This window comes from Acinonyx jubatus, chromosome C1, assembly GCF_027475565.1.
Source record: "Acinonyx jubatus isolate Ajub_Pintada_27869175 chromosome C1, VMU_Ajub_asm_v1.0, whole genome shotgun sequence".
NCBI lineage: Eukaryota > Metazoa > Chordata > Mammalia > Carnivora > Felidae > Acinonyx > Acinonyx jubatus.
Window position 1 is genome coordinate 156,976,769 of NC_069381.1, and position 13,476 is coordinate 156,990,244.

At 41.4% G+C, this 13,476-nt stretch overlaps 1 protein-coding gene and 1 long non-coding RNA gene across 4 annotated transcripts in view; both read left to right on the plus strand.

Annotated features, from left to right (window-relative positions):
• The window catches only part of GAD1 (glutamate decarboxylase 1), a 42,544-nt gene extending 40,865 nt beyond the window's left edge, over positions 1–1,679 (plus strand). For both annotated transcript variants that reach the window (XM_015086104.3, XM_027055516.2), the window contains exon 17: positions 5–1,679. In XM_015086104.3, coding sequence (XP_014941590.3) covers positions 5–178 — 174 coding nt within the window. In that variant the 3' untranslated portion in view covers positions 179–1,679. The remainder of the gene's footprint in view (positions 1–4) is intronic.
• An 8,369-nt stretch (positions 1,680–10,048) lies between these two features.
• LOC113595314 (uncharacterized) overlaps positions 10,049–13,476 on the plus strand; it is a 35,533-nt gene continuing 32,105 nt past the window's right edge. Inside the window, exons 1-2 of one of the 2 annotated variants that reach the window (XR_008295432.1) lie at positions 10,049–11,538; positions 12,397–12,483. This is a non-coding gene — a long non-coding RNA (uncharacterized LOC113595314). The remainder of the gene's footprint in view (positions 11,539–12,396; positions 12,484–13,476) is intronic. The other variant, XR_003415801.2, reaches the window with a different exon arrangement.

Consider the following 13,476-nt stretch of genomic DNA (forward strand, 5'->3'; position numbering starts at 1 on the left):
CAAGGTGGCCCCCAAAATCAAAGCCCTGATGATGGAGTCTGGCACGACCATGGTTGGCTACCAGCCCCAGGGGGACAAGGCCAACTTTTTCCGGATGGTCATCTCGAACCCAGCTGCTACACAGTCCGATATTGACTTCCTCATCGAGGAGATAGAAAGACTGGGCCAGGATCTGTAATTGCCCTCCATAGAACATGAGTTTATGGGAATCCCCTTTCCTTCTGGCATTCTAGAATAACCTCTATAAATTGCCAAAACACATAGGCTATTTCACTGAGGGAAAATATAATATCTTGAAGACTACTGTTTAAACATTACTTAAGCTTGTTCTAGTATGTAGGAAATAATGTTCTTTTTAAAAAGTTGCACATTAGGAACACAGTATATATGTACAGTTATATATACCTCTCTCTGTATATGTATATGTATGTATAGTGAGTGTGGCTTGGTGATAGATCACAGCATGTGTCCCCCTCCAAGAGAGTTAACTTTACCTTCAGCAGCTACTGAGGGGCCAAACATGCTGCAAACCTGCTTGCCCAACAACCCCAGGGAAAGATGTTTTTCAACATGTTGTGTCATAGGGACCAAGGGACATACTGTTGGTGAGAGTTGACTTTGTTGTCAGTGTTTCTCCTAACTAAAGTGATGACAGATGAGACAAAGTACCACTAGATGACAAGAGTCACACCCTCCCCATTAGTATCCTGTGAGGGGAAAATTGTAGCAGAGTCATTGTTACAGGTGTACTGTTGCTGTATTTTTAGAGACTAATTTGTGTAGATTGTGTATATTTCTGTTGTCTGACCTTTGGGGGGGTAGGGGAAGGACACATGTAATGGTTTCAATGATTGTTTAAATTGTAGGTAAATGAAATAATTGCTTATTTATATTCAGAGATTTACCATGTTAAAGAGGCATCTTGTATTTTCTTCCCATTTGTAATGTATCTTATTTATATATTAATGCAGTAAGTTCAGAAAACTGTTTATGGTATTTTCGTGCATTTGTGAGCCAAAGAAAAAAGATTAAAATTAGTGAGACTTGTATTTATATTAGAGTGCCCTTAAAATAATGATTGAAGCCTAAGTTTACTGTCTGTAAGAGAATTCTGATACTGTACATAGAATCATCTATACGGAAATCCCATTACTTAAATAGCATCTGGTCTTCTATTACTCTCTCCGTCTGGCTGTGTGTCTGGTGTTCTCAACGCTTTTCTAGTAACTGTTGGATTATAACTAGATCTCCTGTAATTTTGTAGTAGTTCATGACCAATCTCTGTGACTCGCTTAGCTCAAACCTAAGGCAACGTTTCCGAAGACCTTCTGAAGAGCTCCGATAAACTGACCAGGCTCACAACTGTTTTTGAGGAAAGGAAATTCACACTGTGCGTTTTAGAGTATGCAAGAAGAATATAAACAAATAAAAATATTCTCCATGGAGAATTGGAACAAAATTTTCTCCTAGTTTGTGTTTGATACACAGAGCTTTCCAGTGATGGTTACGGGTCACCACAGCCCATCCCCTTTCCACCAGCTGACTTTAGGTGACGGTCAGTAACCTTCTTAAGGGTATTGGGACTCAACCCACTGTCATAGGTGCCCGACCCCCTGATCTGTACAATCATTATGACTGTAATTAAATAAAATTTGCAATTCAAGCCTAGAGAAAGAAAAGCCATCCCTGTTTCTCTTTTTCCTATTTGCATCTTGGAGTTCCATTCATGCAGTCATTCGACACATGTTTTCTTCCTCTGTCGCAGCCACCATTCTAGGCACTGGGGTTACAGTAGAGTGCGTGGCAGATAAAGTTTCCTTCTAGTAGGGGTCTCACAGCATTTGGCACCTGTGGTATCTGGATACTTCTAAGATCACAGAATCGTGCCTCACTGCTGCTTATGCTTGAGCAGTGGGCCCAATTCACTTTCTCAGGAAATACGTTTTGGTGCTGGATTGTTAGGAAATAGGGCCCATTTTCTACAACATTCTATTTAGCTATAATAATACTATTTCACTCATTTGGAATACAAGGAGTTCTCTATTCAGCACACACAGGGGTTAGATAAAAGTCCTTTGTAATGAGCATCCTGACTTCACATGTAACTGTTGTAGTAAACAGAGTCCCACGGGGAGATGATCACAGTCACTTTATTCTATCTGCCACTGTTCCTTCAAATCCTCTCTGTGGTATGATTCTTTCCACGCCCCTGTTTGAATTCAGGTCAATCCCAAAGCTTTGCTGGCCTCTCAGTTATAAGAACAGTTTCATCTTAGCAACCAAATGTCCAGCTCAGTGTAGTAAGACTTCACGTTTTTATACAACAGGGACCCTCCCTCGGCCTGACAGTGTTTTAGGCTGCAGTCCCGTAGTGGCATGGGGAGAGGGGCTGGTGTTCAGATAAGGTCAGCTTCTCTTTTTACTCTTCAGCTCATCTCTGCTCCCTAGCTGCTGCGTTTCCCCTAGAGGCAGAGGGATTAAAGTAACAGAGGCACAATTTTAGGTAGCTGATAAATTCTCATCTAGCATCAGGGCCTCTGGTCCATGAGAGTTTTTTTCTCATGGGACCATGAGGTAGGGAGGGGGTGGAATGGGGATTTTTTTAAATTAAGGTAAAGTCAAAGATACAATAAAATTCGTTCTTTATAGCGTACTGTGTATAGTGTTCTGCGAGTTCTGACAAACCCATTCAGTCACATAACTACCACTACAAGAAATTTTCCCACAACCCTTTGTACGCACCACCTCTCCCAATCCCTAATTCCTGGCAACTTCTGGTTTGTTTTCTGTCCCTAGGGTTTTGCCTTTCCCATCACGTAAATGGAATCATATAATATGTAGCCTTTTGAGTCTGGTTCCTTTCACTTAACACAATGCATTTGAATCCATCCATGTTTTGTCTGTATCAGTTAATTCCTTTTATTCCTGCATAGTGTTCCATTTGTATGGATGTGCCAGTGTGTTTATCCATTTCCTCACAGAGGGAAATTTGGGTTGTTTGCACTTTGCGGCGATTAAAATAAAGTCGCTCTAAATGTTAGTCTGCAGACGTGTGTGTGAACATAGGTTTTCGTTTCACTTGGGTAAATGCCTCGATATAGAATTGTTAGATCATATGGTAAGAGTGTGTTTAACTTTACGAGAAACTGCTCTACTGTTTTCCAAAGTGGCTGTACTGTTTGGCATTCTCACCAGCAATGTACCAATTTTCCAGTTGCTCTGTATTTTCGCTGACAGTTGTTCTTATAAATTTTGACAAATTTTAGTCTTTCTTTTTTTTGGTTATGGCTTTATTGAGATATAATTTACATAACCATGTAATTCACCCTTTTAAAGTGATAACTTCCTGGCTTGTAGAATATTCCCAGAGCTCTATATCCATTATCACAATCAATTTTAGAACATTTCTATCATCCCAAAAAGAAGCCTTGTACCCATTAGCAGTCATTCCTCATTCCCATACAAATATTCCCTCTAGCCCCTGGAAACCACTAATCTACTTTCTGTCTACAGATTTGCCTTTTCTAGACACTTCATATAAATGAAATCACACGAAGGTGGTCTTTTGTGACTGACTTCTTTCACTTAGCGTGTTTTCAAGGCTCATCCATGCTGTAGCATTTATCACTACTTCATTCCCTTCATTGCTGAATAATATTCCATGTAGAGATATACTACATGTTTTTTAAGTTTATTTATGTATTTTGAGAGAGAGAGAGCAAGTAAGGGAGGAGCAGAAAGACAGGGAGTGAGAGAATCCCAAGCAGGCTCTGCAATGTCTTTGCAGAGCCTGAGGCAGGGCTCGAACTCCTAAACCCTGAGATCATGATCTGAGCCCCTGAGCCGAAGTTGGATGCTTAACCGCCTGAGCCACCCAGGTGCCCCTATACTCCATTTTATTTATCTATTCATCAGTTCAATGGACATTGGGGTTATTTCCACTTTTTTGGTCATTGTAAATGATGCTATTAGCACATTTGTGTGCAAGTTTTTATATAGACATACGTTTTTAAACTAATAGTGGTATCTTGCTGTGATTTTCATTTGCTTTTTTATGAAACACTTTTGATGAAGTCAAGGTCTTTCCTCCTGAGACCGCTTAGGACTCATGCTCAGCGCTGGCCCTCTTGACAATCTACCCTGTCCAAACCATTTGTTGGGAGCCCTTCTCCCCATGCCGTACTCTTGGGTGGTGTCCCTTTTATTTATAATCAGTATGTGGGGGGCCCCTGCGTGGTTCAGTCTGCTGAGCATTTGACTCTTGATTTTGGCTTAGGTCATGATCTTCTGATTTATGGGGTTGAGCTCCACTTCAGGCTCTGCCCTGAGCATGGAACCTACTTGGGATTCTCTCTCTCTCTCTCTCTCTCTCTCTCTCTCTCTCCCCCCCACTCCGCCCTGCTCCTGATCCACACATGCATGCACTCTCTCCCTTTCTCTCTCTCTCAAATAAGCTTAAAAAAAGCAGTATGTGGAATATATAAGGAGGGTTTTGGTGTGGTTTTTTGTTTTTACTTTTCTTTTAAACAGGCAAGTAAAGGATAAATAATAACAGAATACTTAAGTACCCACTTCTCAGCCAAAGAAATAAAACATTATCAGTACCTTAGAGCTGTCCAACCCATCATGAACCCTTCTTACCTGGATGTTTCCTCTTTCCTGAGAAATAATTGCTATTCTTTTTTTTTTATGTTTTTTTTTTTAATTTTATATTTGAGAGAGACAGAGAGACAGAGAGCGAGCAGGGGAGGAGCAGAGAGACGGAGACAGAATCTGAAGCAGGTTCTAGGCTCTGAACTGCCAGCACAGAGCCAATGCGGGGCTTGAACTCACAAGCAGTGAGATCGTGACCCAAGCCGAAGTTGGATGCTTAACCAACTGAGCCACCCAGGCGCCCCAGAAATAATCACTATTCTGAATTTTATGTTAATCACTCCCTTGTTTTTCTATGTAGTTTTACCACATGTATGAGTCATTATTGTTTAGTTTTACCGGGTTTTGTACTTTATAGAAATAGAGTAATACAGAATATATGTAATTCTATGATTTGTCTTTCTGTTCAACATTATGATTTTGTAGGACCAGAGCTAACCTATAGGGGGTCTTTGTACAGTTAAAGAAATTAAAAAGGCACCGCTCCTCCCTTCAGGGACAGGCATCCCTGTGCTAGTGTAAAGCTTGGCACATAGAGCATGGAATAAATTTCCGTGCCTACTGAACCCATGGCCACAGCTTGCAAACACAGCCTTACATGGTAGCTTCATGTTGTTGAGATTTACCTTTGATGATGGTTCCAGCTGGGATTCATCCACTTTTATGACTATTCTATTGTATGAATATAGTGCAGTTCATTTATCCATTTGATCAGGGGCGGATATATGAATTTTTTTCCAGTTTCCTGCCTTTAGGGCCAATGTTGCTATGAGCATTCTTGTACTTGTTGGCTGGTGCACATGTTAAAAAAAAAAAAAATTCTAAGGCTTATGCCAAGAAGTGAAATTGCTGGTTCACATTGCTGAACTTTACTGAGTAAAGCAGAGTGGTCATACCAAGTTGCACATCAACCAGAAGTGCACATTTTTCCATAACCTCACCATCATTCGCCTTAATATTTTTGCCAGTCTGGTGACTATGAAGTAGTATCTCGTGGTATCTGTCTTACCCTGATTAAAAATGAGGCATCTATTCACATTTTTATGAATTATTTGTGTTCTCCCTTCTATGAAATGCCTAAATCATGCCCTTTGTCAATTTTCAATTGAGTTGTTTGTCTTTTTCTTATGATATTTAGAAGTTCTTTATACATTCCAAGTAACTAATTCTTTTTGATTATATGTTTGGCAAATAGCTTCTCCTAATTTGGAGCTTGCCTTTTCATCTGATTAATGGTCTTTTTTGAGATACATAAGTTCTTAAATTTAATGTAGTAGAATTCATCAGTACTTATCTTTACATTTTCTGCATTTCTTGTGTCTTAAGAAATTCTTCCCTAACCTAAAGTCACAACAATATTTTCATATGTTCATTGGCTTCTAAGTATTATCGTTTTATTTCACATTTAAGTCTTTAATTTGTCTTGAACTTATTTATTCATTTTTTTTGTATCTGGTTCTTCTTCAAGAGTGAGAGCTATTATTAGCCCTTTACTCTTTCATATAAATTTCCATATAATTTTAGAATCAATTCATCAAGATCCACCCCCCCCCCCACAAAAAAAAAACCTATTGGAATTTTATGGAATCTGTGGATCAGTTTGAAGAACATCAGCATATTTTCAATATTGAATATAGTAACCATAAGCATAATACATATCTCCATTTAACTAGGTCATCTTCAGTGTCTTTCAATGAAGTTTTACAATGGACATGCACGATTTTTGATAGATTTAGGTGCTTTATAGTGTTATTGTAAATGGCATCTTTTTTTTTTGTTGGAGTATAATTAACATACAGTATTATATTAGTTTCAGGTGTACAATATATGACTTAATGATTTTATGTTACTCAGTGCTCATAATGATAAGTGTATTCTTAACCCCCTGATCTATTTCACCCCAAAATGGCATTTTTTAAAAATTACATTCTCTAATTGTTGCTGATGTAGGAAAATGCAATTGTCTTTGGGGTAATGATTTTGTATCCAGAAAGCTTGCTAAAGCTCAAATAACTTTAGTTCTTTAGTGTTTTCCAAATTGAGAAATATACCATCTATGGATAATGACAGCTTTGTTTATTCCTTTCTGATCCTTATACCCCCTTTCCTTGATATGCTGCACTGGCCAGGATACACAGTACAAAGCAGAAAAGAAGGGCTGGTAATGGGCACCCTTGCCTTAATCCTGATATTAGAGGGAATGCTTTCATTGGTCACCATTCAGTTTTGTTTCCTTTAGGTTTTTTCATAGATGCCCTTTATTGGGTTAAAGACATTTCTTTTTATTCCTAGTTTGCTAAGAGTTTCTGTAATAAATAAATGTTTAATTAATGTGGCATTACTCATAAACAATTTGTTTTCCATGTCTTTTTTTTTAAACTAAAACAGTTGACAATTTTATTTTCACATTTCACAGCACAAATGAAAATTGTTTTTTGTTTTTGTTTTTGTTTTTTTTTTTTTTTTTTTTGGTCCACTATTCCCCTCCCAAAATCATTCTTTCTTTGATAGGAAGAGGGAAGAAGTCTTCCTTGTCATGTTGTTAGAAAACACCCAGAGGGGTGCCTGCCTGAGTGGCTCAGTCAGTTGGGCCTCAACTCTTGATTTCGGCTCAGGTCATGATCTCACAGTTTGTGGATTTAAGCCCTGTATCAGGCTTCCTGCGAAAACACGGAGCCTACTTGGGATTCTCTCTTTCCCTCTCTCTCTGCCCCTCCCTGCTTAAAAGAAAAAAGAAAAAAACCAAACATTAAAACAAACACCCAGAGTCACAGCACCATGGTGTCCTGGTGAAGTAGAACAAGTAATAGAAAATGGATATAAAGAGGCTCCGGCTTCAGGGGCTTGTGTGGCTCAGTCGATTAAGCCTCCGATTCTTGGTTTTGGTTTAGGTCATGATCTCTGGGTCATGGAATCAAGCCCCGTGTAAGTCTCCACACTCGTGGAGCCTGCTTGGCCTCTCTCCTGATTTCTCTGCCCCTTCCTCTCTCAGTCTCTAAATAAATGAATAAACATTAAAGAAAAATTTTAATTAAAAGAGGCTCCTATCTCTCCTTATCTATCTGATAGTCATTTATTTATGAGAGTAGAACTGCTCATAAGTTACCCAGTTTTTATGGGTTTTTTTATTGCTTATCCTGAACATTACCATTTGAAAAGTTAATAATTTTACTCCTCATGAATCATATAAGAGCATTAGAATACTTTTACTCTGATCATCGTCCTCCCAATATATATGCCATTGTTAGCTAGTATCTTAGGTCTCTCTTTTTTAACAGTACAGTCTGTATATTAATAGTTTTATTTGATAGATTTTTGCTTAGTTATATACACATATTTACCACTCTATTTATGCATGATACCTTCTTCCATCTCAGACCTTCCATTTGGGTAATTTTCTTTTTCCTTGATCTGCATGCATTTGAACTTTTCTTTATTGAAGCCTTTTAATAGCCCCTGTCTGAGAATGGGCTAACTTTACTTCCTGGACATCATTTGTGAGGCTGGCTTAAAAGCACATGATCCAAGTGATTTGCTGCTTGAAGCTGGAAAGGGTAACTATTAGATAAGGCAGACTTTGTTAGACAGGAAATGTTTCAGTCACATCAAGGGGCCCTGCTCCTAGGCATTATGGGGACTCTGTTATCTCTTACAGATACAGGAAGTCAGATACATGCATCAGATTTACCTGCAAGAATCTTAAAATCCTTTAATCTGACCAAATGATGTAAAGCAACAAAAGGGATCTCGCTATATTTTGAGCTGCAGAATACAAGGTTTATAATACAAGGTTGCTTTAGTATTCCAATAAAACCACTTTCAAAATGTCTCCTGATTTCCTCAGCCTCCATAATCAACATCTGTGTTTTATGTTTGCCTGGCCTCTATTTTTTTTTTTTTCTGATCACATCACTCTAATTTTCCTTTGACAGTGTAATTTGAAGGGATGAGACCATTCCCTGATTCCAGAGATCGCCTGACTCAGATATGAGATATGGCATATCAGGGCATTCCATCCCCTGGACCATAGGGATGGACACTTGACCCTAGACAGGCTGAGGAGATTCCTGAAGTGACGTCATGAAGCCCCAGACAATAAGGATTCCATGAGTAAAGCAACATGTGAGAAGCCCAAGGAATCTTGGCCTTGACATAACAGATGGAACGGGGGCCCCACTTTGAAAGCCTACCCTATGTTCACCCTAAGATTCTTTACTAAGGCTGAGTTTGTCCAAAGGGCTATATTAGTTTCCTCTTCTTGCTGTAACTACTACAAATGTAGTAACTTAAAACAACATAAATTTACGTTCTTACAATCCTGCAGGTAGAGGTGAATTCCTTCTGGATGCTCTAGGGGAGACTGTTTCCTTGCCTTTTCCAGTTTTTAGAGGCTGTCTGAATTCCTTGGCTCATGGCCCTGCTACACATCTTCATCTTTGACTGTCCTGCCTCCTTCTTTCCATTACAAGAATGCTTGTGATTACATCTGACCCACCTAAATAACCCAGGATAATCTCCTCATCTCAAACTCCATAATCTAATCGCATCTGCAAACTCGCTTTTACCATGTAAGGTAACATATTCCACAGTTGAGGGATAAGGACACGGACATCTTGGGGACATCCGTCTATGGGTTGGATCCACCATGAGTTAAATGTGGATTAGGGACCAAGGTACCTCCTGACAAAAACTTCATCTGAGGAGAAGAGACAGTTAATGGTCCAAGAACAATAATTTGGTATGAACGGAATCTCTTAAATTCAACAGAGAAATGTCTTATTAACAGATTAATTTTTGAAGAGGGAGACCTTTGATTATTCCTAAGAACTACTATCAGAAATATGACGAGGAGGTGCTGAGAAGTTGTTTCACTACATACTGTGAGTCATTTACAACATAAGCTGGCATGACTTTGTAGCCACATAACAGAATGGGATCCGCACGAGGATGTCAGGGAAAAGGCCATGCCTTATGTCTGGATCTCACATTATTGGATTAAGTTTGGCTTCAACAAAGACTCTAATGATGATGGCTTCAAATTGGTTAACTTTCAAGGGTATTTCTTCCCAGTCATAAATACATTTCAAGACTCAAGGGAAGAGAAAAGGGTGAAAAAGGACAGTGCTATCTGCTGCCAGCGCGGCAGGTGCTTCTGCTCCAATGCCAGGACTACGTGGCCATCAGGATGCTCCTCGGGTCATTCCAGCAGGCATGAACGGAGGAACAACAGGCACACCAAATGGCAGGAGGATGTGGCTGGGTGAGTGGTTTCAGACTTTGCCTGTGCTCCTGGTCCTCAAAGCATGTGTGTGTTGAGGGAAAGGAAAGAAGGCATGAGGGATGGTCTTGTACTCTGTAGTAGGCTTCTGAGTGAGGTTTTTCAATTTGTCTCCCAATACGTGTTTAGATCCAACTACAGAGTCAAGAAGCAGTAAGACCGCATTCTAAAGAGAACTGACCACCATGAAGTCACTCCCCTGCTCACAGCTTACACAGAGGTGGTAGAAGTGGCCCTTCTAACACTAGCCGCGGCCTCAAACAAGACTTCTGACCCCACCACCTCCCCAGAGGGGACAGAAGGACTTTGTCAGGGCTGTGCTTTGGGGCCCAACACCCCCAGAGAAAATGGAGCCTGGCAGTCGAGGGGGAGGAGGCATCCCAGAGGAGTGACTCGGCTCACGGTCCCGCCCCGGCCACGTCAGGTCCCTCCCCACACAAAGTCTGGTGAGACGGGAAGTGGACTGAAGAGCTGGACCTGGGCTGCCTGATGAGCCTCTGAAGCCCGGGAGGTGAGGTGAATCGGGGCAAGGGGAGTGTGAGGGGACCAGGCCTGGCCTTGGGGGTGGGTACGCAGAAGGACCGTGTCGTGCTCCCAAGGGATAGCGTTCCCAGCGAGACCGCGTGGAAGGTTCTAGAAATCGCCACGGAGCATGCGCCAAGGGCGCGTAAGGCGGGCCACAGCCCGAGTTGGGACATGCACTTCCCCGCGGAGTCTCGCTCTCGGCAGCAGCTCTGGATTTGGGTGCGAGCGTATGGTGTGTAGAGAAGCAGGTGGAGGGGTTGCTGAAGTAGTGACGCCTGCTGCGGGTTCATTGTGGGTGTTAAAATTGCCCTGTGTCTCAGTTGTGAACGCTTGTTGAAAATACACGACCGTGTAAAATAAAGTCTCTGGGAGAAAATATGCCAACTTGTAAACAGTGGTTATTTTTAGAAGACAATTAAGAGTGACCTTTTTAGTGTTAAAAAAAAAAAAAGCTGGACTGTCATTTACTAATCGAGAGTGATGAGGCAGTTATGGCTTCTAAACTGTCGCTGAAGGGTCCATTGCATAGTGAGAAAAAAGAGGTTCAACAATTGGGACCAAAGGGTGAAAGACAAACAGAACAGTTTCACGTTTTACTCCGTTGAATTAGGATTGTTCAAAAATGCTTACAGTGAATTTACTAACAGATTAAGCACCAAGGACCTTACTTACCCCCTGATAGTAGGCAAGCTACCCTACCCTTTCCTACAAGGGAAAAAAGCCCTGGAGAGAGGACTGTTTCCACAAATGACTTTGGAGAACCAAAACAAAGGAAAGGGCATGAAACTGGCCCAACCATTTTGTGAGCAGATGAAGTCAAAGAACTTCCACTAGATTCTTAAGCACTTACACATTGGAAGGAAGGAGCAAAAGGGGTCCAATCAAGGAAATGGCTCCATGTGCCACGGCGTCAGGGTCCTTTCCCGATTTAGTGGAGTGGCCACGGCCTGCAGATGCAGGAGAGCATATCCCAAGCCAAGGCTGGCTGGGCAAGCGCCTCCTTGGGCCTTTGGTGTATCACAGCAAGAGCCACAGAGGGAAGGAGACCTGGAGAGTGCACCCCAGTCTGGCTGGAGGAAATGGTGAGTTCCCCCTGGGACCTGAAGGACAGCACCCCTACCTGCACTCGGGGGAGTGTGGGGGCTTTCAGAACTAGCTAGGAAGAATTTGAGCAGGCCTGGAGTTCCCTCTGATAACAGATAGGGGTAGCCCCAAAGATACTGGGTTTTGCTAGTAATGCTGTGACCCTGTTTTTACATATGTGGCCTGGGAAAATGGGTTACAGAGAATAAGCTGCTATAAAGAACCCAGAGACAAAATTCCAACCAGGAGGGAGCCATGTCCTTTATCTGGGTAGCTTCAGTTTTTACTTTGTGGGAGCAAATTCACAGGCTGAATGGCAGTGTGCTCATTGCCTGCACCAGTATTCAGGCACCCCATAGTCCCTGTAGGTAAGTCCTGCTGAAGGGATAGTAGACATTTTCTTCTGCCACTGCGCTGCCTTCCAAAGTAAATTTAAAATGGAACAAACATAAAAGAGAGACAGAGAAAGGGAGAAAGAAGAAAAAGAAAAGAGAAAAAACAAACCTTTGGCTAAGCTTAGTTGTGGGCCTTGGAGAAAATCAGCTGAAAGGAAGGAATGGAATGAGGTGAGGGTTACTGGTGCTCAGCAGGCTCCAATTACAACCCAGTGGCAAATTAAACTAGTTTGGTAATCATTTGGGACTTAAGATAAAAGAACAGCCTTCTTGCCTTACTCTGGTCAGGGGAGTCTGAGAGAAGCTGGAATCCTCCAGGGAGGAAGAAGTAGAAAGGTGCTTTGTTTGAATGTTAGTTTTAGGATTGGAAGTCGTGGGGGTGGTGATGATGGTGAGTGGAATAAATAGAAAGGAAAAGAGAAAAGCAAAAGAACACTTCCTTTGTGCTTTTTATTTTAACAGGAAAGCTTTGCGTCTTCAGACTCTATAGACGCCACCTAGTGGGCAAACAACTCGTTCACACTCAGCACGCAACTGTGGCTGGCCCAGGTTTGATATTTCATATTTACTTTGCTTCACCTGCCAAATGCAGGGGTGTAAATGGTGTTTTAGTCCCTCAAAGGCTGCCATCCATTGGCGTAGAGGCAGCAGCTGATTTAGGCTAGTGGAAAGTGGCCCAGGAGTGCCAGGGACCCCTGAGAGCTGGGATAGACACAGGGAACTCAGCAGCTGCCAGACTTAAGGCAGGAGTCTGGAACCCAAGAGGCAGAAGACTGTCCGGGGTCTACAGCTGTCGGTGGTTAGCAACAAGCTGAGGGCCTGGAATCTGGGGCATCTGATGCGGTAGGTTGGAACTCTTAAGGCAGAAGTCTGACATTTAGAAGGTCATTATTATTTCAAGACAGTGGCACCAGCTGGCAGAAATACAGTGGTGAGATTCATCCTAGGCAGGGACGGTCCGCTGACCATTCTGTATTTTATTTCAGTATGGGTACATTCTGGGTCTGGAAAAGATTTGGGCAGACCACAGGAGCCTGGGCATAAGGAATATTTCAATCAGTCTGAATTTTTTTAAGTTGAGGTATAATCAACATACAACATTATATTAGTTTCAGAGGTACTCCGTGATTTGACAGTTATATATATTATATATTTGTAACCACCACAGTAAGTCTAGTTAAATATCTGCTACCTTACATGGTTAAAATTTTTTTGTGATCAGAACTTTAAAGATTTATTCTCTTAGCAGTCTTCAAATATGCAATACAGTATTATTAACTATAGTCACTATACTGTACCTTACATCCCAAGACTGATATATTTTGTAACTGGAAGCTTGTACCTTTTGATCCTTTTACCCATTTTTCCCATCCTCCACGCCCTGCCACTGACAGCCACCAATCTGTTCTCTGTATTTATGAGCTTGGGTCTTGTTTTTCAGATTTGACATATAAGTATAGTATTTATCTTTGTCTGACTTACTTCACTTAGCATAATGCCCTCAAGGCCCATCCATATCATTGCAAATGGCAAGATTACCTC